Source organism: Schistocerca piceifrons, chromosome X (genome assembly GCF_021461385.2).
Source record: "Schistocerca piceifrons isolate TAMUIC-IGC-003096 chromosome X, iqSchPice1.1, whole genome shotgun sequence".
Taxonomy (NCBI): Eukaryota; Metazoa; Arthropoda; class Insecta; order Orthoptera; family Acrididae; genus Schistocerca; species Schistocerca piceifrons.
Window position 1 is genome coordinate 146469730 of NC_060149.1, and position 26396 is coordinate 146496125.

Here is a 26396-nt window from a genome sequence, read left to right on the forward strand (position 1 = left end):
CCCCGATGTTATTCAATCTGTATATTGAGCAAGCAGTAAATAAACAAAAGAAAAATTTGGAGTAGGAATTAATAATCAAGGAGAAGAAATAAAAACGTTTAGGTTCGCCGATGGCATTGTATTTCTATCAGAGACAGCAAAGGACCTGGAGGAGCAGTTGAATGGAATGGACAGTGTCTTGAAAGGAGGGTATAAGATGAATATTAACAAAAGCAAAACGAGGATAATGGAGTGTAGTCGAATTAAGTCGGGTGATGCTGAATGAATTAGATTAGGAAATGAGGCACTTAAAGTAGTAGATGAGTTTTGCTATTTGGGGAGCAAAATAAATGATGATGGTCGAAGCAGAGAGGATATAAAATGTAGACTGGCAATGGCAAAGAAAGCGTTTCTGAAGAAGAGAAATTTGTTAACATCGAATATAGATTTAAGTGTCAGGAAGTCATTTCTGAAGGTATGTGGATGGAGTGTAGCCATGTATGGAAGTGAAACATGGGACGATAAATAGTTTAGACAAGAAGAGAATAGAAGCTTTCGAAATGTGGTGCTACAGAAGAATGCTGAAGATTAGATGGGTAGATCACATAACTAATGAGGAGATATTGAGTAGAATTTGGGAGGAGAGAAATTTGTGGCGCAACTTGACTAGAAGAAGGGATCGGTTGGTAGGACATGTTCTGAGGCATCAAGAGATCATCAATTTAGTATTGGTGGGCAGCATGGAGGGTAAAAATTGTAGAGGGAGACCGTGAGATGAATACACGAACAGATTCAGAAGGATGTAGGTTGCAGTAGGTACTGGGAGATGTAGAAGCTTGCACAGGATAGGGTAGCATGGAGAGCTGCATCAAACCAGTCTCTGGATATAAGACCACAACAAGAGTAGAATGTACAAATGATACTAGGGAGTTTTATCGATATGTTATTAAGCAGTGAGTGTTACTAACTTCAGTGGAACTGATAAAGTCATAGGAAAAGCCGTTTTTCGGAAACGTAGGAAAGTGGAACGTGCCTGCCCATCCCCGACTGCGACTTGCGTGGTGTGTGTGGAAAGAGGTGATTGCAGCGGATGTTTGGCAGATGTGTATTTGAGCCCTTAAGGGGTACGATAGCACGGCAGCGGCAGCGCGTGTCGGACAGCGGCGTCAGCGCGAGTTTATCTGTGGCGTTGTCAGCAGCACCAGCAGCGGCGACGGTGGAGGGCGACCCGCGCCACTGCCTCCCGGGACGCCAGCCATCCAGCATGCTGCTGCTCGTGGCGGTCGCCTGCTGCCTCGCAGCCCTCGCTGACGGACGTGTCTCCGGGTCCTCCTGGCGCAGAGGCAAGTCTCCAAACGCACCCACTCTCGCTTACGTCGTATTTCCTCTGTTTAGGGTTCCGTATCTCATGGCAAACACGGAACCCTTTGTTGCCCATCGCCGACCTAAGTGGCCGAGCGGTTCTAGGCTCTACAGTCTGGAGCCGCGCGACCGCTACGGTCGCAGGTTCGAATCCTGCCTCGGGTATGGATGTGTGTGATGTCCTTAGGTTAGTTAGGTTTAAGTAGTACTAAGTTATAGGGGACTGATGACCACAGATGTTACGTCCCATCCCGGGTTCGATTCCCGGCGGGGTCAGGGATTTTCTCTGCCTCGTGATGACTGGGTGTTGTGTGTTGTCCTTAGGTTAGTTAGGTTTAAGTAGTTCTAAGTTCTAGGGGACTGATGACCATAGATGTTAAGTCCCATAGTGCTCAGAGCCATTTGAACCATTTTGTTACGTCCCATAGTGCCCAGAGCCATTTGAACCAATTTGCTCATTTGAACCATTTGTTGTCCATTTCTCTCTCTGTGAGTCTTTCTGTCCGACTGTTAAGAACACTTTTTATCAGTAGTAGGAGACATCTACATCTACATGGCTACTCTGCAGTTCACACTTAATTGCCGGCCGGTGTGGCCGAGCGGGTCTAGGCGCTTCAGTCTGGAACGGCGCGACCGCCACGGTCGCAGGTTCGAATCCTGCCTCGGATATGGATGTTGTGATGTCCTTAGGTTAGTTAGGTTTAAGTAGTTCGAAGTTCTAGGGGACTGATGACCTCAGATGTTAAGTCCCATAGTGCTCAGAGCCATTTGAACCATTTGAACTTAATTGCCTGGCAGAAGGTTCGTCGAACCATTTTCATACCTTTACCATTCCACTCTCGAATGGCCCGTGGGAGAAAGTAACACCTAAACCTTTCCGTTCGAGCCCTGATTCCTCTTGTTTTATTGTGATGATCATTTCTCCTTACGTAGGTGGGTGTCCACAAAATATTTTCGCATTCGGAAGACAAAGTTGGTGATTGAAATTTCGCAAATAGATCTCGCCGCAAAGAAAATCGCCTTTGTTTCAGTGACCGTCACCCCAACTCGCGTATCATATTAGTGACACTCTCATCCCTATTGCGCGATAACATGAAACGAGCTGCCATTCTTTGAATTTTTCGATGTCATCCGTCAATCCTACCTGGTAAGGATCCCACACCGCGCAGCAATATTCCAACAGAGGACTACAAGAGTAATGTAGGCTGTCTCCTTAGAGGGTTTGTCGCATCTTCTAAGTGTTCTGCCAACAAAGCGCAGTCTCTGTTTCGCCTTCCCCACAATATTATCTATATGGTCTTTCCAATTTAAGTTGCTTGTGATAGTAATTCCTAGGTATTTAGTCGAATTGACAGCCCTTAGATTTGCGCGATTTATCTTATACCCAAAATTTATCTGATATCTTTTAGTACCCATGTGGATGACCTCGCACTTTTCTTTGTTTAGTTCCAATCGCCATTTTTCGCACCATACAGAAATTCTCTCTAGATCATTTTGTAATTGATGATTTTACTAGACGGTAAATTACAGCGTCATCTGCAAACAATCTAAGGAGGCTGCTCAGATTATCACCTAGATCATTTATGTAAATCAGGAACAGCAGAATGCCTATGACACTACCTTGCGGAACGCCAGATTTCGCTTCTGTTCTACTCAATGATTTACCGTCTATCACTACAAACTGTGACCTCTCTGAGAGGAAATCACGAATCCAGTCACACAACTGAGACGATACTGCATATGCACGCAATTGGATTAATAGTCGCTTGTGAGGAACAGTATCAAAAGCCTTCTGGAAATCTAGGAATATGGAATCGATCTGAGATCCCTTGTCGTCAGCACTCATTACTTCTTGGGAGTAAAGATCTAGCTGCGTTGCACAAGAACAATATTTTCTGAATCCGTGTTGGTTATGTATCAATAAGTCATTTTCTTCAAGGTGATTCATAATGTTCGAGTACAGTATATGCTCCATAATCCTACTGCAAATTGAGGTCAGTGATATGGGTCTGTAATTCAATGGGTTACTCCTATTTTCTTTCTTGAATATTGGTGTGACCTGTGCTACTTTCCAGTCTTTAGGAACAGACCTTTCATCAAGTGAGCGGTTGTATATGATTGCTAAGAAAGGCGCTATTGTGTCTGCATACACTGAAAAGAACCTGATTTGTACACCATCTGAACCCGAAAACTTGCCTTTCTTAAGCGATTTGAGTTGTTTCGCAACACCTACGATATCTACTCTTATGTCCCTCGTGCTAACAGCTGTTCTGACGTATAAAGTTGAAATTTATGTCGCATACTAATGTCTATGCTCCCCTGGCGACGTAAAAAATTTAAGCTTCTAAGTCAATACGGTGAAAATATACGGCCATTTACGTCACATATTTTGATACTCGCAAACTCACTCACCAAAACCTGTAGAGCAATTCCCGTTGACCTAGAATCATAAAGTTTGGCAATCAATAAACGCATCGATTTATGTCACTAATTTTGATATCTTGACAGTATCGATATCGGTAATAGGAGAAAATCGTCGAAATGGTTGAAATTTGTGTCACATACTAATGACTATGGTCTCCTGGCGATGTAAAAAATTCAAGCTTCTACGTCAATACAATCATAAGATACGGCCATTTATGTAACATATTTTCATACTCGCAAATTCCCTCATCAAAACCTATAGGGTGCTTCCCGTTCACCAAGAATCATGAAATTTGGCGCTGAAAAGACGCAGCCATCTACGTCACTAATTTTGATATCTTGCCAATATCGATATCCGTAACAGGCAAAAATCGTCGACATCGTTGAAATTTGTGTCACATACTAATGCCTACGGTCCCTTGGTGATGCAAAAAGATTAAGCTTCCGCGTCAATGCAGTAAAAAGATACGGCCGTTTATGTCACATATTTTGATATGTAAATCACTTAATAAAAGCAAGTCTTCTGGTCCAGACTGTATACAAGCCGTTCGCTCGACGAAAGATCCGTACCCGAAGACTGGAAAGTTGCACAGGTCACACCAATATTCTAGAAAGGTAGTAGGAGTAATCCATTTAATTACAGGCCCATAACGTTAACGTCGATATGCAGTAGGATTTTGGAACATATACTGTGTTCGAACATTATGAATTACCTCTAAGAGAACTGTCTATTGACACACAGTCAATATGGGTTTAGAAAACATCGTTCTTGTGAAACACAACTAGCCCGTTACTCGCATGAAATGTTGAGTGCTATTGACGAGGCATTTCAGATCGATTCCGTATTTCTGGATTTCCGGAAGGCTTTTGACACTATACCACACAAGCGGCTTGTAATGAAATTGTGTGATTATGGAATATCGTCTCAGTTATGTGACTGGATTTGTGATTTCCTGTCAGAGAGGTCACAGTTCGTAGTAATTGACTGAAAGTCATCGAGTAAAACAGAGGTGATTTCTGGCGTTTCCCAAGGAAGTGTTACACGCCCTTTGCTGTTCCTTATCTATATTAACGATTTGGGACACAATCTGAGCAGCCTTCTTAGATTGTTTGCAGATCACGCTGTTGTTTATCGACTAATAAAGTCACCAGAAGATCAAAACAAACTGCAAAACGATTTAGAAAAGATAGCTGAATGGTGCGAAGATTGGCAGTTGACCCTGAATAACGAAAAGTGTGAGGTCATCCAGATGAGTGCTAAAAGGAATTCATTAAACTTCGGTTACACTATAAATCAGTCTAATCTAAAAGCCGTAAGTTCAACTAAATACCTAGATATTACAGCTATGAACAACTGAAATTGGAAGGAACACACAGAAAATGTTTTGCGGAAGGCTAACCAAAGACTGCGTTTTATTGGCAGGACACTTAGAAAATGTTACAGATCAACTAAGGAGACTGCCTACACTACGCTTGTCCGTCCTGTTTTAGGTTACTGCTGCGCGGTGTGGGATCTTTACCAAATAGAACTGACGGAGTACATCGAAAAAGTTCAAAGAAAGGCAGCACGTTTTGTATTATCGCGAAATGTGGGAGAGAGTGTCACAGAAATGATACAGAATTTGAGCTGGAAATCATTAAAAGGAAGGCGTTTTTCGTTAGGACGGAATCTTCTTACGAAATTCCAATCACCAGCTTTCTCCTCCGAATGCGAAAACATTTTGTTGACACCGACCTAAATAGGGAGGAACGATCACCACGGTAAAATAAGGGAAATCATAGCTCGTACGGAAAAATAAAGGTGTTCGTTCTTTCCGCACGCTGTACGAGATTGCAATTATACAGACTTGTGAAGATGGTTCGATGAACCCTCTGCTAGGCACTTAAATGTGATTTGCAGAGTATCCATGTAGATGTAGATACTCGCGAAGTCACTCATCAAAACGCATAGGGTACTTCCTGTTGACCTAGAATCATGAAACTTGGCAAGAAGCAAGCTTTTACAGTACAAGTAAAGAAAGAAATTCTAAAATACTTAATTTTTAATTATCACACGAAAAAAATATTTTTTGTTATGTTATCCGAATGTCTGTATATCCGTCTGTTAAGACTCCTTTTTCTCAGGAACAATCAGACGTATCAAGTCGAAATTTATGTCACATACTAAAATCTATACTTCCTTGGCGGTGTAAAAAATTTAAGCTTCTACGATAAAGAAATCAAGAGACGCATCCATTTATGTCACTAATTTTTTTATCGCACTAGTATCGATTTCGGTAACAGGCAAAAATCGTCAAAATCCTCGATTCACGGGTTGGATGAACTAGCTATATACATAATTAAATATGTACGGATCCCTCGGTGCACGAGTCCCAGTCGCACTTATCGGAATTTTTTGAGGGTACTTTCACTATGTGAACAAGACACTGTTGGGTTTTATTTCGCATAGATTATAGAGGGCCCTTCAGGAAGGCGGATGACCTTGGTAGCAATGCAATAAGACGTCCATCGATCCTCTGGCCACACTACGTTTCATTGCACGGTATGCTCTTATAGCATAAGGCCGTCGCATTTTCACTGTAGTGTTCGTAAACATACTGCTCCTGAGGAGTTCGACATGGTTTTGTACCCTCAGCTAATGATCGTAATGTTCAATTAGGCTATATTGCGCCAACTTTACGACTGAATTGAGGGCTTCCTAGCCAACATACACGCGTTGGGCAAATACGCGGAAACACCAAAAACACAACGCATTACGGAGCCTAATAGAGTATGGGAAACCCATTGGCTTTCAAATCACGTTCTTTCCGGTCGTCTGCCGGCCGGAGTGGTCGAGCGGTTCTAGGCGCTTCAGTCTGGAACCGCGCGACCGCTACGGTCGCAGGTTCGAATCCTGCCTAGGGCATGGATGTGTGTGATGTCCTTAGGTTGGTTAGGTTTAAGTAGTTCTAAGTTCTAGGGGACTGATGTCCTCAGAAGTTAAGTCCCATAGTATTCAGAGCCATTTGAACCATTTTTTCCGGTCGTCTCGGAACGGATGAATACAGGTCCTGTACACTTTGAAAGGGAACCTTATACTGTTCTCCCTGCGAAATAGTGGCCCATGGTGGAAGTGGATAACGATCACGCTTACTTCTCTCCAAAGCAGATCACAAAAGCTCAATAATATTACCGTCTGGAGACTGTGGGGCCAGGGGAGAAGGGATAATTCGTCCTTGGCCGAAACTTCGTGTAGTTTTAAGCAAGTGACGCGGTTGGAAACCCGAGAACATTTAATTCAATTCGTCCTCGTGTTCACAAAACCAGTTCTGGGCGATTCGATTGTGTGAACAGGGGTCCTGTCCTCTTGGAAGATAGCGTCACCATTGGGGAACAAAAATTGTACAATGGGATAGACCTGATCAGCCAAAATGGTCCCATAATCCTTCAAAGTAATGCGACCTTTCAGAGTAACCATAGGCTTCTTGGAATATCACGATACAGCTCCACGTATCGTGACGCAACCCCCGCCACTTTTCACTCTTGGAACGTAAACTCAGTCAGAAGTTCGAAACAGTGTGAAACAAGATTCATCCGACCAAATGACTTCCTCCCATTGCTTCACAGTCCAGGTTTTATGGCTTCGGCACCAAGTTTTCCCGTTAGGGGAATTTGCATCACTGATGAGTGGTTTTAGAATTCCAGCTTGCCCTGCAATTCCTTGTTTATGGAGGTACCCTCCTGTTGTTTTGGAACTGATCAGATTCTCGAGTGCAACACTCAGTTCTGCTTTTATATTGGCTTTCAGGACGTGCCCATACACCTATCTCAACAGTGAAAGATACGACAGAGTGTTTCTACAATGCAGAACATTCATTAGGGCTAAGCCGTACCCTGGTACGATGTTCATACGTTTAGACTTGACATATGACGCCATGCACGCGATTTTCTTTTCAGTTATGATGGTACGAAGACATGGACATACAACACTCAGTCGCTGAGCGGAGAAAATTTCGACCCGCTCGCGAATCGAACCCGGGCCCCCTTCGATTGGAAATCTGTCGCGCTGACCCCACAGCTCCCTTAGGATGCTTTTGGGCGTACGTATACTATCTCTCGGAAGTTTAGTCGAAAGGCGGGAAGAGAATCCTCATTTGCCATAGGAACTGGCAGTTGGCCCTCAACATAATCATGATTCGCACAACTAGACATAAAGACACGTTATTATTCAATTATGGGATTGGCGATAAATCATTGGAAACAGCTACAACAACAAAATAGCTACATCTGCGTACATACTCCGCAAGCCAACGTACGGTGCATGGCGGAGGGTACCCTGCACTACTACTACTACACATTTCCTTTCCTATTCCATAATCAAGCAGAGTGAGGTAAAAGCGACTATCTATATGCCTCCGTAAGAGCCCTAATTTTTCGTATCTTATCTTTGTGATCTTTACGCGAATTGTGTGTTGGCAGAAGTAGAATCGCTCTCCAGTCAACTTCAAATGCTGGTTTTCTAAATTTTCACAATAGTCATCCTCGAAAAGAACTTCGGCTTCCCTCCAGGGATTTCTCCAAGCACCTCCGCAACACTTGTGTGTTGTTCGAACCTACCGATAACAAATCTAGCAGCCCGCCTCTACACGTCTTCGATATCTTCCTTTAACCTGACCTCGTACAGATTCGAAACACTCGATCAGTATGCAAGAATAGGTCGCACTAGCGTCCTATATGCGGTCTCCTTTAGAGATGAACCATATTTTCCCAAAATTCTCCCAATAAACCGAAGTCAACCATACGCCTTGCCTACAACAAACCTTACATGCTCCTCCATTTTATATCGCTCGGTAACGTCACGACCAGATATTTAAACGACGTGGCTGTGTCAAAAAGGACACTACAAATGATGTATCCGAACATTACGGGTGTGTTTGTCCTACTTATCCGTATTAATTTAAATTTTTTTACACTTAAAACTGGCTGCCATTCATCACACCAACTAGAAATTTAAGTCATCTTGTATCCTCCTACAGTCCCTCACTTTCGACACCGTCCCGAATGCCACAGCATCACCAGCAAACAATAGCAGGTTGCTGCTCACCCCGTCCGCCAGATCATTTACGTACATAGAAAGTAACCGCAGTCCTATCACACTACCTTCGGCTCTCCTGAAAATACCCTTGTCTCTGATGAGCTCTCACCGCCGAGAACATCGTACTGGGTCGTATTATATGAGAAGTCTTCGAGCAACTCACATGTGTGGAACCTATTCCATATGCTCGTACCTCCGTTAGCAGTCTGCAATGGGGCACCGTGTCAAGTACTTTCCACAAATCTAGACATATGGAAATCTGCTTGTTGTCCTTCATCCATGGATCGCAGTATACCATGTGAGAAAAGGGCAAGCTGAATTTCGCACGAGCCATGCTTTCTAAAACCATGCTGATCCATGGACATTAGCTTCTCCGTCTCAAGAAAATTATATTCCGGCAGAGGCGTCGCATGCCATTTTTTGTAGGGTAGGCTGAGAATTGCGAATGTCGGAAAAAGAAAAAAACTTAAAACAAAAGCCGGCCGGAGTGGCCGAGCGGTTCTAGGCGCTACAGTTCGGAACCGCGCGACCGCTGCGGTCCTGGTTCGAATCCTGCTTCGGGCATGGTTGTGTGTGATGTCCTTAGGTTAGTTAGGTTTAAGTAGTTCTAGGTTCTAGGGGACTGATGACCACAGCAGTTAAGTCCCATAGTGCTCAGAGCCATTTAAAACAAAAACTTGTCTCTATAGCTTACATGGCCAAGTTTGTCAGACTGCCACTACGTTGCGAAAGTAGGTTTTAACGCGCTTTAATGTGCCCATCCTTTTTTCGCAAGACGCTGTGGTTGCTGGAATTGCAAGACCCAATGAGTAATTTCACACATTCAGAGAGCAACATTTTTAATCCAGTGTTTATAACGGATTTAAGGAGGTCCTGAGGCTGTAGACGATTCTCCATACTACTGTAAATAAACGTAATGTTTTTTTCCAGTTTACCCTTTCAAAGAGATGATATATTTTAAGTCGTTTTTCAACTTCACGTATCGGGAAATTATTTGGCTTACTATAACCTGAGAACTTTTTCTGATTTACAAGTTCTGTAAAATCTGTTTCATGTAAGTCCTGGAATCTACACTGCTGGCCACCATAAATGCAACACCGAGAAAGACAAGAGGTAGCACAACAAAATTTATTTTGTAGATAACATGTTGATCAAGTATCAAATGATTACGTTTACAGACGTCTGTGACATGTGGTTCCTGTCAGAATCAGTAGCCAGAGTAGCCACCATTGTTGGAGGTCACCGCTGCCACACGTCTCGGCATTGAGTCAAAGAGACGTTGGATGTGTTCCTGCGGTACAGCAGCCCAAGCAGCTTCCACACGTTGCCAAAGATCATCTGGTGTGGCAGCTGGGGATGTAATCTGGGTCACTCGTCGAGCAACCATGGACCACATGTTTTCTTTGGCGAAAGATCCGGAGAGCGAGCCGGCCAGGGAAGCACTTCAATCTGGTTATTGACGAAGAACCTTTGGACAATGCGTGCCACGTGTGGTCGCGCATTATCCTGTTGAAATATGGCTGTGGCCGAGCCCTGAAGGTAAGGAAGGACAACTGGCTCCAGCACCTCGGATATGTAGCGCCGGTTATTTAAAGTACCGGCAATGCGTACTAGAGGCGTGCGAGAGTAATATCCAATACCTCCCCATACCATAATACCCGGTGCAAGACCAGTGTGGCGGTGCATAATGCAGCTTTCCAGCATCCTCTCTCCACGGTGTCTCCACACTCGAATCCGACCATCGTGGTGCTGCAGACAGAAGCGTGCCTCGTCAGTAAAGACAACGTCATTCCATTCTGCCATCCACATCCGTCTGTCATCACACCATTGGCGACGGAGACGTCTGTGGTTCTGCGTCAATGGTAGACGAAGCAATGGACGTCTTGCGGACAGACCACTCTGCTGTAAATGGCGTCGAATGGTACGCGCAGACACTGGATGATGCGTTACAGACGCAATGTGCTGTGCTATGGTTTGGGATGTCACTGAGCGATCCGTCACTGCCATGCGCACAATTTGCCTATCAGCACGTGCAGTGGTGCACCGAGGTGAATGCGATCGACCACGTCGGTCCGTCGTACCCTCCTGCATCCAACGGTCACATATCCGCATTACAGTTGTTTGGTTTCATCCAACACGACTAGCGATATCTCTGTATGATAATCCACAGTCTCGGTAAGCCACTATCCTTCCTCCGTCGAACTCGGATACTTGATCAAACGATGTTCGCTGTTGTCTACGAGGCATAACTGATCGTCTTGTGAAACAACCACAAGGTAAACACACGTGCCGAACGTACACTCGTCGAAATCGCCAAGCCTTAAATGGCGCTATGAGGTGGCGCCACAGGCGCGTGTGATGTGCGTCTGCGCTGAAATTCTAATCATTTGCATATCTCATCGCTGCAAACCCATGGTCTAAATTTCACTTGATTTGGATGCTTCCTTCAGGGTGTTGCATTTACGGTGGCCAGCAGTGTAGTTTCCATGTGTAATACTACTGTGTCAATTATTTCGAATGTTAGCCTTCACAATTTCTGAATACGTGCTTCTGTTTCGTAAAAATTAAATTCAGATACTCCTGCTGGCTTTATGGCTTCCACTATGCATTTAAGAATAATTTCCTCACATCTCAGTCTTTCAACAGTCTTAATGTAGTTTTCAATTTCGAACTTTCAGCGTTTTATGTCCACGGTTCTAATTTCAAAGCTGTCAAACAAGATACTTGTATGCCGGAAAATCGAACTGCACAGCTGCAGTGGAAAAAGAAACGTTTGATCATCCAGTACGCTGTTTAGCCCAATTGCTTGACGCAAAGAATGGTCATCCCGCCCTTCGTTATTTATCATATTATTAAATGCTGCTCTCAGATCTGTATAGTGAAGAATAAAGAATTGTGCAGCGCGTGAATGAAAATTTCACCTTGTTTCACAAGGACTTGATAGTTCAAATCCCCTTTCCAGCAGAAGTTCACTTCTTTTACTGGAACGGCTAAAAAATACGTGAAATCCTAACAGATTTGGCACAAAAATTTTTACTTGAGTAATTTTTTTACAAGCACACAGGAGGACTAGATAAAACTGATGGTCTAGCAGAATATGCTTGTTTCACAATAGGATGGACACCATAATTGTTCCCTGCCATTGCACTGTAGTCATCGTATGTTTGCGGTACTAATTTGTTTTTATCAATATTCAATCTGCTTAGCATCTGCAACAGAACAGTGGTTATGCTTTGTGCACACAGGTCTTTGGATACGTCATAAAACCCTACGAATCGCTCTTGTATTTATCCAGATCTGTTATTTGCAAAACGAAAAATTACACTCATTTGACTCTAGTTAAGACATACTTTGTTTCGTCAGCTTGTACTGATATACAGAGTGTTACAAAAAGGTACGGCCAAACTTTCAGGAAACATTCCTCACACACAAAGAAAGAAAAGATGTTATGTGGACGTGTGTCCGGAAACGCTTAATTCCCATGTTAGAGCTCATTTTAGTTTCATCAGTATGTACTGTACTTCCTCGATTCACCGCCAGTTGGCCCAATTGAAGGAAGGTAATCTTGACTTCGGTGCTTGTGTTGACATGCGACTCATTGCTCTACAGTACTAGCATCAAGCACATCAGTACGTAGCATCAACAGGTTAGTATTCATCACGAACGTGGTTTTGCAGTCAGTGCAATGTTTACAAATGCGGAGTTGGCAGATTCCCATTTGATGTATGGATTAGCACGGGGCAATAGCCGTGGCGCGGTACGTTTGTATCGAGACAGATTTCCAAAACGAAGGTGTCCCGACAGGAAGACGTTCGAAGCAATTGATCGGCGTCTTAGGGAGCACGGAACATTCTAGCCTATGACTCGCGACTGGGGAAGACCTAGAACGACGAGGACACCTGCAATGGACGAGGCAATTCTTCGTGCAGTTGACGATAACCCTAATGTCAGCGTCAGAGAAGTTGCTGCTGTACAAGGTAACGTTGATCACGTCACTGTATGGAGAGTGCTACAGGAGAACCAGTTGTTTCCGTACCATGTACAGCGTGTGCAGGCACTATCAGCAGCTGATTGGCCTCCACGGGTACACTTCTGCGAATGGTTCATCCAACAATGTGTCAATCCTCATTTCAGTGCAAATGTTCTCTTTACGGATGAGGCTTCATTCCAACGTGATCAAATTGTATATTTTCACAATCAACATGTGTGGGCTGACGAGAATCCGCACGCAGTTGTGCAATCACGTCATCAGCACAGATTTTCTGTGAACGTTTGGGCAGGCATTGTTGGTGATGTCTTGATTGGGCCCCATGTTCTTCCACCTACGCTCAATGGAGCACGTTATCATGATTTCATACGGGATACTCTACCTGTGCTGCTAGAACATGTGCCTTTACAAGTACGACACAACATGTGGTTCATGCACGATGGAGCTCCTGCACATTTCAGTCGAAGTGTTCGTACGCTTCTCAACAACAGATTCGGTGACCGATGGATTGGTAGAGGCGGACCAATTCCATGGCCTCCACGCTCTCCTGACCTCAACCCTCTTGACTTTCAATTATGGGGGCATTTGAAAGCTCTTGTCTACGCAACCCCGGTACCAAATGTAGAGACTCTTCGTGCTCGTATTGTGGACGGCTGTGATACAATACACTATTCTCCAGGGCTGCATAAGCGCATCAGGGATTCCATGTGACGGAGGGTGGATGCATGTATCCTCGCTAACGGAGGCCATTTTGAACATTTCCTGTAACAAAGTGTTTGAAGTCACGCTGGTACGTTCTGTTGCTGTGTGTTTCCATTCCATGATTAAAGTGATTTGAAGAGAAGTAATAAAATGAGCTCTAACATGGAAAGTAAGCGTTTCCGGACACATGTCCACATAACATATTTTATTTCTTTGTGTGTGAGGAATGTTTCCTGAAGGTTTTGCCGTACCTTTTTGTAACACCCTGTAAAAGGGCTATTTTAACTTCATTTGAAGTTTGTTCTTTAACAACATCCGTAATACAAGCTATTAATTCAATCTGTGAGGCAGATGAAGTGCTAAATGATCTCTCATGGATCGTTCTTGTTCTGCCAAGAAATCCAAAAGTTCTAAATAATTTTTACTGATCGCTCAGATTCGTCATGACCTCGAAAAGCTAACTCTTGCCGTGATAAAAAGCTGCGCGGTGTAGCTGCGTGGTCTTGGGCGCCTTGTCACGGTTCGCGCAGCTCCTCCCGTCGGAGGTTCGAGTCCTCCCTTGGGCAAGGGTGTGAGTGTTGTTCTTAGCTATGTTAGTTTAAGTTATCGTAAGTAGTGTGTAAGCCAAGGGACCGATGACATCTGCAGTTTGGTCCCATAGAACCTTACCACAAATTTCCAGCCTGGAGATCCACATGGGGAACCATTTTACCTCAGGGATATTTTACCTAAGAGGATGCCATTATCATTAAGCTATACTATCGAAGTGCATGTTCTAGGGAGAAAAATAGTTTCTCCTTGCTTTCAGCCGTCGCAGTACCAGCTCAGCAAGACCATGTTGGCTGGATCAGTCAATCATCCAGACTGTTGCCCTGTAACTACTGGTAACGTTTCTGTCAGTTTTCAGGAACCACGGGTCAGTTTGGCCTCTCCGCAAATACTCCCCCCTGTTGTTGCACCTGCAGTACGGCTATCTGTATCGTTGAGGTACACAAGTTACCCTCTCTTCGTCACTGCCCATTTTCCAAGGGGAGGGGGGGGGGGGGAGCAGGATCACACGTATTATGAATTTTTAAAAGTACGTGGTTAACTCATAAACTATAATACCAGTTTTTAATATGTAAATCAGTTGGTAGAAGAGCAACGCCGGCCGGAGTGGCCGAGCGGTTCTAGGCGCTACAGCCTGGAACCGCGCGACCGCTACGGTCGCAGGTTCGAATCCTGCCTCGGGCATGGATGTGTGTGATGTCCTTAGGTTAGTTAGGTTTAAGTAGTTCTAAGTCTAGGGGACTGATGACCACAGATGTTAAGTCCCATAGTGCTTAGAGCATTTGAACCATTTTTTAGAAGAGCAACTGTAAGCTCTGTCACCTTGTGACTTGAACTAGGTATCCTAGAAATCCAGATGTGTATGATGCTTTCTTCTGGTATTGTTCCTTAACCATTCGTAAAGTTATAAAACCTGTCTCCGGGTAGCAATAGCGACAGATTATAAAAGTGATCCTGCAGGTGTCTTGAGGAAAGCATAACTTCGTTCATAGCAGAACCTACTTTCAGAAAAATGGAAGCGTTATATGAATGAGTAAAACAATTTAACGAATGCTATCAATCTATTTATAAGATATTGAGTTGAGATTTAATTTCCCGTACCGAATACATCTTCTACGTTATCAGTGTGTACAAATTTCAATTTGAATGCTGAGCAACACTACATGCTAGGATATTTTGGCGATAACTACAACGTACAGTCATTTGTTTCAGTGCGTTACGAATAGCAACACAGATCCTTTGTTTTATGTCTAGTGAAACGCTAACTTTTCTTGGTGATTGTGAATTATTTGGTGCTGGAGTACAGGCGATGAAACCTAAGGCCCCTAAAGAGCATTCTCCGACACATTTATGAACTTCGTTAATTACTGTCTTCCAGATGCAGCTCAAGCCACAGACAGTTAACACGATTGTGTCGTACTGCCACGGAAGCCAGAACCGAGCACATTCTTCCAGGAAAACCTTGGCTGTTTACTTCTTACCTCTCAATTCATCCTGCAAGTTCCATTTCCCGCAGGTGAGAAAAAGCTCCCGGAAAACCTGATAATCAGAAGTTAAGAGCGTTGCCACTACACCGCAGGTAATGATCTCTTTAACGGAAATACCTCTCCTTCTTTTTAGCTGGAAGCAGGCATGCGCCTTATCTTCGAGTAAAAAAAAAAATTAGAAATTATCTTCAGCGCTTCACAAACTTCGCCAGAAACCTCACAAGGGGCTCGTTTTTTACCTTCTCGGAAACCATTTCTGAATCTTCTTCTCACAGTTTTTATGTACGCATTCTTATAGTGCAAATCGTCTTCCAGTGTTTAGCTTTAACACTTCAGGTATAATTACTGCCTTTGCGCTTGTGGCTTGGATATTCACAGTGAGCATTTCTAGACTTTTGAATGTTGTGGAACGGTACAGCACACCGCCTAAAAAGTGGTTGAATCTTGTCATGCCTTTTACCAAAAGTGGATGGTTACTTTGTCACATAACAGTATCTCGAATTGCATTTATGCGTAATTAGGTTAATTTTCAACGACCTCCCTTTAAAAGGAACACACCACTCGAAACTCCGCTACAGAAAAGGCTATTCACACCATGTTTTGCGCATCTCTTCAGCGATCATTGTTACGTTTACAATTTATTCAACACAATAACTAACTTCCCAATTTTTATAGCAACCATTGGCTACACATTTGTCGAGTGAATTGCATTCCACGGTACACTGAATCATAAAAGTGCTGCTTTCTTGTGAACGCTATCAGCTGAAACGATCTTGCAGACAAACACAGAAATTTGTATAAAATTGATAGAAAACGTCGTTGGATTTGTGGCATGTTGGTGTTCAACATTCTCTGTACAGCTGGTTATGATTAAACGACGTCCCACATGTCTGATCACAGGAAAGCATGGCGTTTTATGTACAAGGTTACACAATGTTCTTTTGACTATATTTCGCCCTTCTATCGCGAAACTGAAGAGGAAATAGATGAATAGCTGAACTCTTTATCGCCCATACGAACGTTAGGGACAATCCATACTCATGACAGTGCGTACGAAAGATTCTCTCGTATTCTACATTTGTTAAAGAGTGCTGAGTGTTGGCACTGTGAAACACAGTTGAGGAGCTGCTGTTAGGTGACCTAGTCATTTTACTGTTAATTTTCGGAATCTGTCACTTTTTACTTATGATCACTCCGTGCTTAGTTGGCCACGCCTTCAGCAAGTGGATTTTGTTGTGTTTTGCACCTGCCATTCCATCTGCGCCATTCACATAATATGATATTTGAGGACCCAGTGATGAGACGAGAATGTTTGGTGTTGTCTAGCACTATTGGAAAAATACTAACGTCAAATGTGGCACTGGCGTTATCTGCATTTATGCATGTATGTAAACTCTGCATTTGTTATAATGGAAGTGAATGACTCTTTACATGCTGCATAACGCTCCACAAGTGTTTGTTATTTCACATTAGATAATTTTGATATTTCGCTACTCTTAGGGGACATAGTTATTAGATATTCCAGCAGAGATTTTGAAAGTCGATAAGAATTACGCCAAAGGATCCTGAAATGCGCCAATACTATAAGCTTCTTAGTTAGACATTCTATGTTTTATTAACTTCATGTTAAAACAACGGATTTTGATATTTAAAATAAGTGATATACGATGAAAATCAATATCAGTAAACATTCCAGATTGTACAGCAATATGCAAGATTTTGGCAGAATTTTTTTTTCTCAAAGTAGTATAATGTAATTGTAAGTACAGGGTGATTCAAAAAGAATACCACAACTTCAGGAATTTAAAACTCTGCAACGACAAAAGGCAGAGCTAAGCACTATCTGTCGGCGAATTAAGGGAGCTATAAAGTTTCATTTAGTTGTTCATTTGTTCGCTTGAGGCGCTGTTGACTAGGCGTCAGCGTCAGTTGATGCTAAAATGGCGACCGCTCAACAGAAAGCTTTTTGTGTTATTGAGTACGGCAGAAGTGAATCCGCGGGACTGCTACGGTCGCAGGTTCGAATCCTGCCTCGGGCGTGGGTGTGTGTGATGTCCTTAGGTTAGTTAGGTTTAACTAGTTCTAAGTTATAGGGGATTTATGACCTCAGATGTTGAGTCCCATAGTGCTCAGAGCCATTTGAACCATTAGAAGTGAATCGACGACAGTTGTTCAGCGTGCATTTCGAACGAAGTATGGTGTTAAACCTCCTGATAGGTGGTGTATTAAACGTTGGTATAAACAGTTTACAGAGAATGGATGTTTGTGCAAAGGGAAAAGTTCTGGATGGCCGAGAACGAGTGATGAAAATGTAGCACGCATCCAGCAAGCATTTGTTCGCAGCCCAGGAAAATCGACTCGCAGAGCTAGCAGAGAGCTGCAAATTCTACAATCAACTGTATGGAGAGTCCTACGAAAAAGGTTAGTTATAAAACCTTATCGTCTGAAATTGGTTCAAGCACTGTCTGCAGCTGATAAGATTAAAAGAATCGATTTCTGTGATTTTATCCTTGCTCAAATGGAAACAGATGAATCGTTCGTTTCAAAGATTGTGTTTAGTGATGAAGCAACTTTCCACACTAACGGGAAAGTCAACTGTCACAATGTCTGTATATGGGGCACTGAGAATCCGCGGGAAACAACTCAGTATGAACGTGACTCGCCTAAGGTGAACGTTTTCTGTGCCATTTCAGCCAACAAAGTTTTTGGTCCCTTTTTCTTCGAAGGTGCTACTGTAACTGGACTACAGTGTCTGGAGATGTTAGAGAATTGGCTGTTCCCTCAGCTCGAACAAGAAGCACAACAATTCATATTTCAGCAGGATGGAGCGCCACCACATTGGCACTTATCTGTCCGTAACTACCTGAACGTCAACTACCCGAGGCGATGGATCGGCCGCCAGGCAGCCCGTGACAGAGCACTTCATCACTGGCCTCCAAGAAGCCCTGATCTTACCCCCTGCGATTTTTTATTATGGGGGTATGTTAAGGATATGGTGTTTCGGCCGCCTCTCCCAGCCACCATTGATGATTTGAAACGAGAAATAACAGCAGCTATCGAAACTGTTACGCCTGATATGCTACAGAGAGTGTGGAACGAGTTGGAGTATCGGGTTGATATTGCTCGTGTGTCTGGAGGGGGCCATATTGAACATCTCTGAACTTGTTTTTGAGCGAAAAAAAAACCTTTTTAAGTACTCTGTGTAATGATGTATAACAGAAGGTTATATTATGTTTCTTTCATTAAATACACATTTTTAAAGTTGTGGTATTCTTTTTGAATCACCCTGTACTATTTAATCGTAAGTTATGGTACATGAACATCGATTGCAATTCACTTGCATCCATCAAGTGTGGTTGAAATAATTTTAAATAAACTGACTGAGCTTGTAGCAGTTACTTTAGTGGGGCAACGTCAGGTGCTAATACTGTACCAGTTTGCTTTGCTGGCGCAAAAATAATACCTAAGTATATAGTTACCCTCCTGTCCTCATTAGCTACTTTAATGATTTTTTCGTGGCAGACCAACATACGTTCAAACTGATAGAATTTGAAGCAGATGGAAAAGAGGCTAAAAAGGAATGACGCATATTAAAAACAAACAAATACGTATTTGATTTGTAGTTTCTACAAATCAAGGAAATTAAACAATTGTCTGATGGATCTCAGAGTCTCTTGGCCTGGGTATGATATAAATTTCACGTTAAATATTCTGTGTGTGCCCCTGAATATATTTTCCTTATACTTTACAAATGTTTGGCGAGCAACAGTGAAGACTCGCACCTAACGAAAAATCAGAGCACTTTGTCACCTATTCCGAAGTCGGTCAGTTGGCCATAGGGTGCAACAGGTCGAACTGTCCACTTCGTTACTGAAGTCCACAGGGATGTCATAAAGCAATTAGGCAGTGGATCCTCACAGCTTAGCGTCTCGTGGCTTGCACGCTCGCCAAGCCAGCCGTTGTGGCCGAGCGGTTCTAGGCGTTTCAGTCTGGAACCTCGCTGCTGCTGCGGTCGCAGGTTTGAATCCTGCCTCGGGTATGGATGTGTGTGATGTCCTTAGATTAGTTAGGTATAAGTAGTTTTAAGTCTAGGGGACTGATGACCTCAGATGTTAAGTCCCATAGTGTTTACAGCCATTTAGCCATGCTCGCCGATCAGCCAGCGCATCAACCGACGAACGATGTAATCGGCAGATCAGTGATGAGCAACACCAGACAGACTGTAAGATAACGTCTTGTGTGTACAGCCCCTTTTAATCCTTTCGCCTCCCCTCTACTGTACCTTCTGGGACACCAGTTTCCATTGGTTCTCTGCTATTAGCCAGAAGTAATACGTAATTCCGCCAGCGATGGAAACTGTTATTGTTTATTCAAACTTCCTACCTTTTCAAGTTTATCGGCGATTCTCGTTTGCCCTCACAGTTCATTAGGTTTCACCTCTGCATCTAAGAAATGCCATCCCTTAGGGTTTCCACCGGTTCCCAAGCATCATGTAAGCACACCGGACGAAAAATTTAGTAATTCCCAAAAAGAAACAATGCTAATACCGTATAACACCGTCTCTAGCCTTGATTACTTTACCAGTTCGGCCCGAAGAGAGTTCACAAGGTTTTTCAGGTATGCCTTTCTAGTTTAGGCTACTAACTTACGATCAGAAACCGTAGAGCTACCAAACTGCGTGGGTGTTGATTGCTACGTTTCAGTCGCCGTTCCAAATAGTCCCAGACATTTGCTATGGTATTAAGATGTGCGATTTAGAGGGAAATAATGGTGAGAGGGGTGCCTGAGTGTTTGTCTAAGCAGGAACGTATGCACGTCTATTGACGTCTTGTAAGACGGGAGTGTTCACAGTATACCCACCACGAAGACGTAGAAGAAATTCCGACCCTTTGTTATGATCTGACGAAACTACAATCGCACAGTCGCAACTGTGGGTTCCTTGATTACTTTGGGAGATGGCTGATCGGAACTACAAGATATGAAACAGTAGTTCACTTTATTACAAGAATGGTAAAAAGATTTACTTAACTTCATACAATCCATTGCCACAGAAATGTGTCGAATATTTACAACTGCCTTTGAACAGTTAAGCATCACTTGATGCGCACAGATACAAACGTTTCTCTTGAAGTCCAAGTTAATCATTTACGAAAGTACAGTTCCACCTTAGACTTGAATAGCAGTGGTGTCCTAACTAGATGATGCTGACTGCTTCATCGGAGGTCACGAACTGGGGCAGAGTAAGTCCTTAGTCTTCTCTATATCGACCTCCGTGCAACGATGCTGCGATGCTGAGAGTTAGTTAGTTACATAAATAGTTAGTTAGATGTTCCAAAGATCGTCTGAAAGATTCTTTTATCGAAATGATGTGGAACGGGTCAGTTTACAGGATATGTGACATTAATGAACATATCATTTCATTCTTACTCGTGCAACTACACTTGTTACACTTAAAAAACAACTTTTTTCTTCAGAAGCTCCCACCATTCGTCGTTTCGGATTCTACGTCTACGTCTACGTGATTACGCTGCAATTCACCCTCTGGCAGAGGGTTCACCAAACCACCTTCACCCTATTTCTCATCCAATCAGATGTGGATCCCACGCCTCGAAGCAGTACTACAGAAGAGGGTGGACAACCGTAGTGTAGGCAGTCTCTTTAGTAGACCTGTTGTATTTCCTAAGTGTTCTCACAATAAATGGCAGTCTTTGGTTCGGTTTTCCCACAACATTTCGTATGAACGGGGACATCGCTATTGTCAGTGGTATCGATACGCGCTGCCGATTTTGGTATGGCACTGCGATATTTGGACGATACCACACCTTTGGTAATGGAGAATGTTGGAATAAAGATCATGTTGATGCTAACTATAACCGGAATGGGTGGGCCCAACTCTTGATACGAAACATCACAAAAACCTTACAGAACCACGTCCGACCTGAACTCACCCTCCACGCACTTCACATTAAATATCTCATTGGGAAACAAAATCTCGACTCTCCATACCACACCACACGCCTCCAGTGAGCGACTCTCCAGTGTGTGTTGTCTGGCTCAATTAGGACGTGCAGCTTTCTGTGCAGCTATCTTTTGTGAGCTACTCGGCACCAAGTGTTCATTACATGCATCCCTTCGCAATGTTCGCTTCGAAACTGGTTGTGGTGGACCAACAATTCCTGTTAGGCTTGAAAACGATTGCCACTCAAAAGATGCGACGCGTGTCTCCAATCAATGTCAGTTTGGGTCTTTTTACAGTCACTGTTCTTACGCCGTATTACATGCAGCACAGGTCCTAGAACATTTTCCCGTACATGCGACTTATCATTTGGCGACCTCCCCCTCCCCACTTTTTCCTCGTACACTTTCATCAGTGGGAGTTTTAGCTACTAACTTACACACTGTATGAAAATCTTGCACTTGGGTACCCCTTGCGCTTCTCTCCGCTTCGCGATCCAAGCAGCCGCTACCACTTGTAATAAGTCCTGTAAATAATTCTTGTGTCGCTTGGGCTTTAAACCAGCCCTGGATAAATGGCTGAGAGTGGTACGTTATGCCTTGTAGATACAGTGGACAGTCCGTGTTGACATATCTAGTGCACAAGGTGAACCAGAATTCCACCAAGAAACTTTCAGAGATGGTAGTATTGACTAAAATAAGAAAAACGTATCGAGCAAACATGGGCTGTAGAGTTTTAAATAGAAGTGGAGCCCCTGCAGGCCCGCACTAGCATGGTGACCATCACAAAAATTTCTACTGTCACCTCTGCAAAGAGTCAGTATGCTAGTCTAGAAGTCACAGGATGCAGGTTCAAATGGTTCAAATGGCTCTGAGCGCTATGGGACTTAACATCTGTGGTCATCAGTCCCCTAGAACTTAGAACTACTTAAACCTAACTAACCTAAGGACATCACACATATCCATGCCCGAGGCAGGATTCGAACCTGCAACCGTAGCGGTCACGCGGTTCCAGAATGAAGCGCCTAGAACCGCACGGCCACACCGGCCGCAGGATGCAGGTCAGTGATGATGTCCGTACATCTGAGTGCGATCACCTACTAATACGACCTCATCTAGGAGATAGATAATCGATGGAGGAGTAGTGATTTTTAAGAGCAGAGGGGAAAAAGTACCACGGCAGGTGCCTTTGGGAAAAATCTCTGTGACAGTCTGTACTGGTGGATTTATGCCAGCAGCGGCAGACGCATGTTGGTAAGTGCTAGTCGAGAGGTATTATCGTTGCAGCTGTTGTCCGATGGTGTCTCCTGGGCCAGCAGCAGCGTCGGCGTACCTGCAACAATCCAAGTCGTCATCTGTGTTGTCTATTGGTCTTAAATCGGCCACTCGTTGTGTGGAGTCGTGTGGGGATTTGTTTGGGTGCCGTTCGTTCGGCTTCTCTGTGTGTGCCGTTTGGTAGGCTGTACGGGCGCAACTGGTGGAGCCAGTCAGACTTACTTTGATACTGGTGTTGGCCGAAATTGCAACATCTGTCTGCTGAATTTAAGCCTGCAGTAGATGGTTGTTTTCCTCTAAGGAGAAGTGGTTTGAGGCGGTTTTACTTCCTCCTATGGCTGTACAAGGACTTTAAAGAGCATACCTTAGGAGCTATGAGCAGTTTCCAAGATGCTACTCCAGGCGCTTGTAAAATGAATGCACGCAACGGAGAATAATAAACGCTAAAATGAAGATTTGGCCCTGTCTGCCTACCCCCTCAAGCAGGTCTTAGGATCTCTTAATTCAATTTAAACGTAAATCAATGATGAAGGCAACTAATCCAACTAAATGATAAACGTTGTTCCTGCTTATATATTTATTGTAGATTAAAAAAAACCTTTATACTACAAAGTTTACATTTCCTAAGTAAAATTACTAATCAATTGCCCAACACTGCCCCTTATTATAACTGCGTGGTCTAATATCAATAACACGAAATTACTGACATCATCTACGTACCAAACACTACAAGACACTACTTTCAAAGATGATCTACGGTGGTGTGGAATCTCATTGGAAATTAACTAACGTGATCACAGCTGTTTAGCTTTATAGCCCTAATAAGCCGAAGCAATTTGCGATACCACCGTATGTACTGCGTCTGGTGCGTCGGCGTGCTGGTTCTCGTACACGTCTGCGTCGATGGAAGAACTCCACCCACAAAATAATATCTCTTTCAAACACTAGGACGCCAGAAGGCGGTCCTCTAATATACTCTAATACTCTCTTCTCCTCTCTGTGTTCTACAAACAAGGAACACGAACTCCCAGCCACAAGGACGGAGTTCAGATAACGTCTCAACGTAAGTATAGGCAGAGGAAGTGCTCTCGATTACTGAACGCTGCGTATTCAACGACGACTCCCAACCCGGAAGTGAAGTCCAGAATCGTATAGGTTCGCAACAGTACAGTGCCTAACTGATCTAACTATAAATTCTCCTGAGAGCAAAGACAACAAGTTCGTCCGCACCAACAAAGCTGGTATCGAGCGACCGTCAGACACGGGCGCTCACAACGAAAGACCACGTCTCTCCACTGCTGTCTTCCCAGCAAGACTCGGCTCTCCACCATCGTAATTCCGAAAACGAATCATATTCCCGAAACCACGGAATATTCTCCCTCTTTACAGATTCTTCCGAACGCCGACATATTTTATCTTTAATCTTCGTTGATCCATTATGGACCATGGGACAACGGCTGGCATGTACTTCTTGATGCAATAATATACCAACAGCCGCATGTAGTGTAGAAATTTATACCAACAGCCGTACGTATTGTAGAAATTTACACCAACAGCCGTATGTATTGTAGAAATTAGAAGTTCATAAAATAAATTTCTACAATATATACGGCTGTTGGTATATTATTGCATCAAGAAAAACCATATTTTAGTATTTTGTCGTCCAGCGCGGAAAGTTTGCGAGGAAAAACCTACACTCGTACAATGGTACGCTTCTGAGTAACAATCCTTGGAAATAACCCAGCCTGTGTGGTTTCCGAGGTGCCGCTTCTTCGTTCCTCTCATCTGCGTCCAAGATTTGCAAAGTTCGGAAGTATTATCCGGTTAACCTTCCGGCCCTACTACAGTAGCGGCCGGTCGCGACTCTATCGTGCACCTACCCTCAGTTGTCTCAAAGTCCATCTTGCTACTTCCTGTGTTTAAGCAGGACCAACACACCTGTGTGGGCCTTCTACCCAGGGCTTTAGTTCAGCCTGCTGTTTCATTACCACTGTCGTTCCAACCTCTACTAGTATGATAATAAAGACACTCTGTCACCTTTCATGCAATAAGCGTTAACTATTATTTACAAGGCGTGCGTGACAATGGTTCAAATGGCTCTGAGCACTATGGGACTCAACTGCTGAGGTCATTAGTCCCCTAGAACTTAGAACTAGTTAAACCTAACTAACCTAAGGACATCACAAACATCCATGCCCGAGGCAGGATTCGAACCTGCGACCGTAGCGGTCTTGCGGTTCCAGACTGCAGCGCCTTTAACCGCACGGCCACTTCGTCCGGCTGCGTGACAATGTCAGTCTCCTTTATATATTCATATATACGATGTACGACCTACCACATGATACCTAATTGTGTTTGTAGATCACGGAAAAGTATGTGGATGAGTTCTTGTAAGGTGCAAAATTATAGCCACCTTACAAGTTGTAGATCTTCGCTTCTGTGAAACACATCTCTTCTACCGAATAAGGAAACTGTGTGAGAGGAAAAAAATATATATTATCTTCATCCTTAATAAAGATAGCAAAAACTTTTGTTGTAATATACAATCATTCAGTAGCAAATGAGTCAGATAAAACAGCGAGAGTGTTTCACAACAACTTGACACCAGCCGAGACGGATTCTCTGCTGTTTGTTTCGCTTGAGCTGAATCTGCAACATGTTGTTGCCCCACTCTAAAGATAAACGAGGCACGGAGTGGATAAGGGCCTTATCTCCTAAGAAGTAAATGCAAGTTCAGATGGTTGAAGCGCAATATCTGATGACTATACAAGGTCAATATCTCGGGAACAGAAAAGGGGTTCGTCGGCTGATGAACCCTACCCAGTTCACTCACCAATGCAAGTCAGCAAACAAAAATTTCCAGACCTATACATCACAAGGAAACCATATTTCACACAGCAGTGGGACAATTCTAATTCAAATGATGACGAAACGGCATTTCCTACTATCATTAATTGCCGTTAATGTGAACAGTAAGTCTGTAAAATTCTTATGTGATGCTGAGCTAAATCTTTTGGCACAAGATTTTTAGGTAATGTAAGTAGTTTGTTGAACGTGTATTTCTGAACATCATGAGCTGCACGTAACAATCTTTAATTGAAAGATCAATGTTCGAACATATAGCCCATCATCAGAGCCATATATTCTATACGTCTATATCGAATGACATTTGTGCGGCTAGTAATCAAATTGCGTGCCTATGGGGTATAGTCTCGGCTGTGCGACTGGATAATTTATTTCCTGTCACATAGGTCACAGTTCGTAGTAATAGACGGAAAGTCATCGAGTAAAACAAGTGATATCTGGCGTTCTCCAAGGAAGTGTTTCAGGATCTCTGCTGTTGTTAATCTATACAAACGATTTAGGAGACAATCTGAGCAGCGCTCTTAGATTGTTTGCAGATGATACCTTCTTTTGATACCTTCTTTTGCCGTCTGGTAAAGCTATCAGAAGATCAAAACCAACTGCAAAATGATTTAGAGAATATATCTATTGTGCGAAAAATGGCAGTTGACAATAAACACTAAAAAGTGTGAGGTCAGCCTGAGCACTAAAAGGAATTCGTTAAATTTCGGTTACACGATAATTCACACAATTCTAT

The 26396-nt window shown here is 43.4% G+C and overlaps 1 protein-coding gene across 1 annotated transcript in view; it reads left to right on the forward strand.

Moving 5' to 3' along the window:
- Positions 1-1069: 1069 nt before the first annotated feature.
- Positions 1070-26396, forward strand: part of LOC124722225 (vitellogenin-like) — a gene marked incomplete at its 3' end in the record, with an annotated part of 444892 nt that continues 419565 nt past the window's right edge. Inside the window, exon 1 of the mRNA XM_047247418.1 lies at positions 1070-1322. Coding sequence (XP_047103374.1) covers positions 1070-1322 — 253 coding nt within the window. The remainder of the gene's footprint in view (positions 1323-26396) is intronic.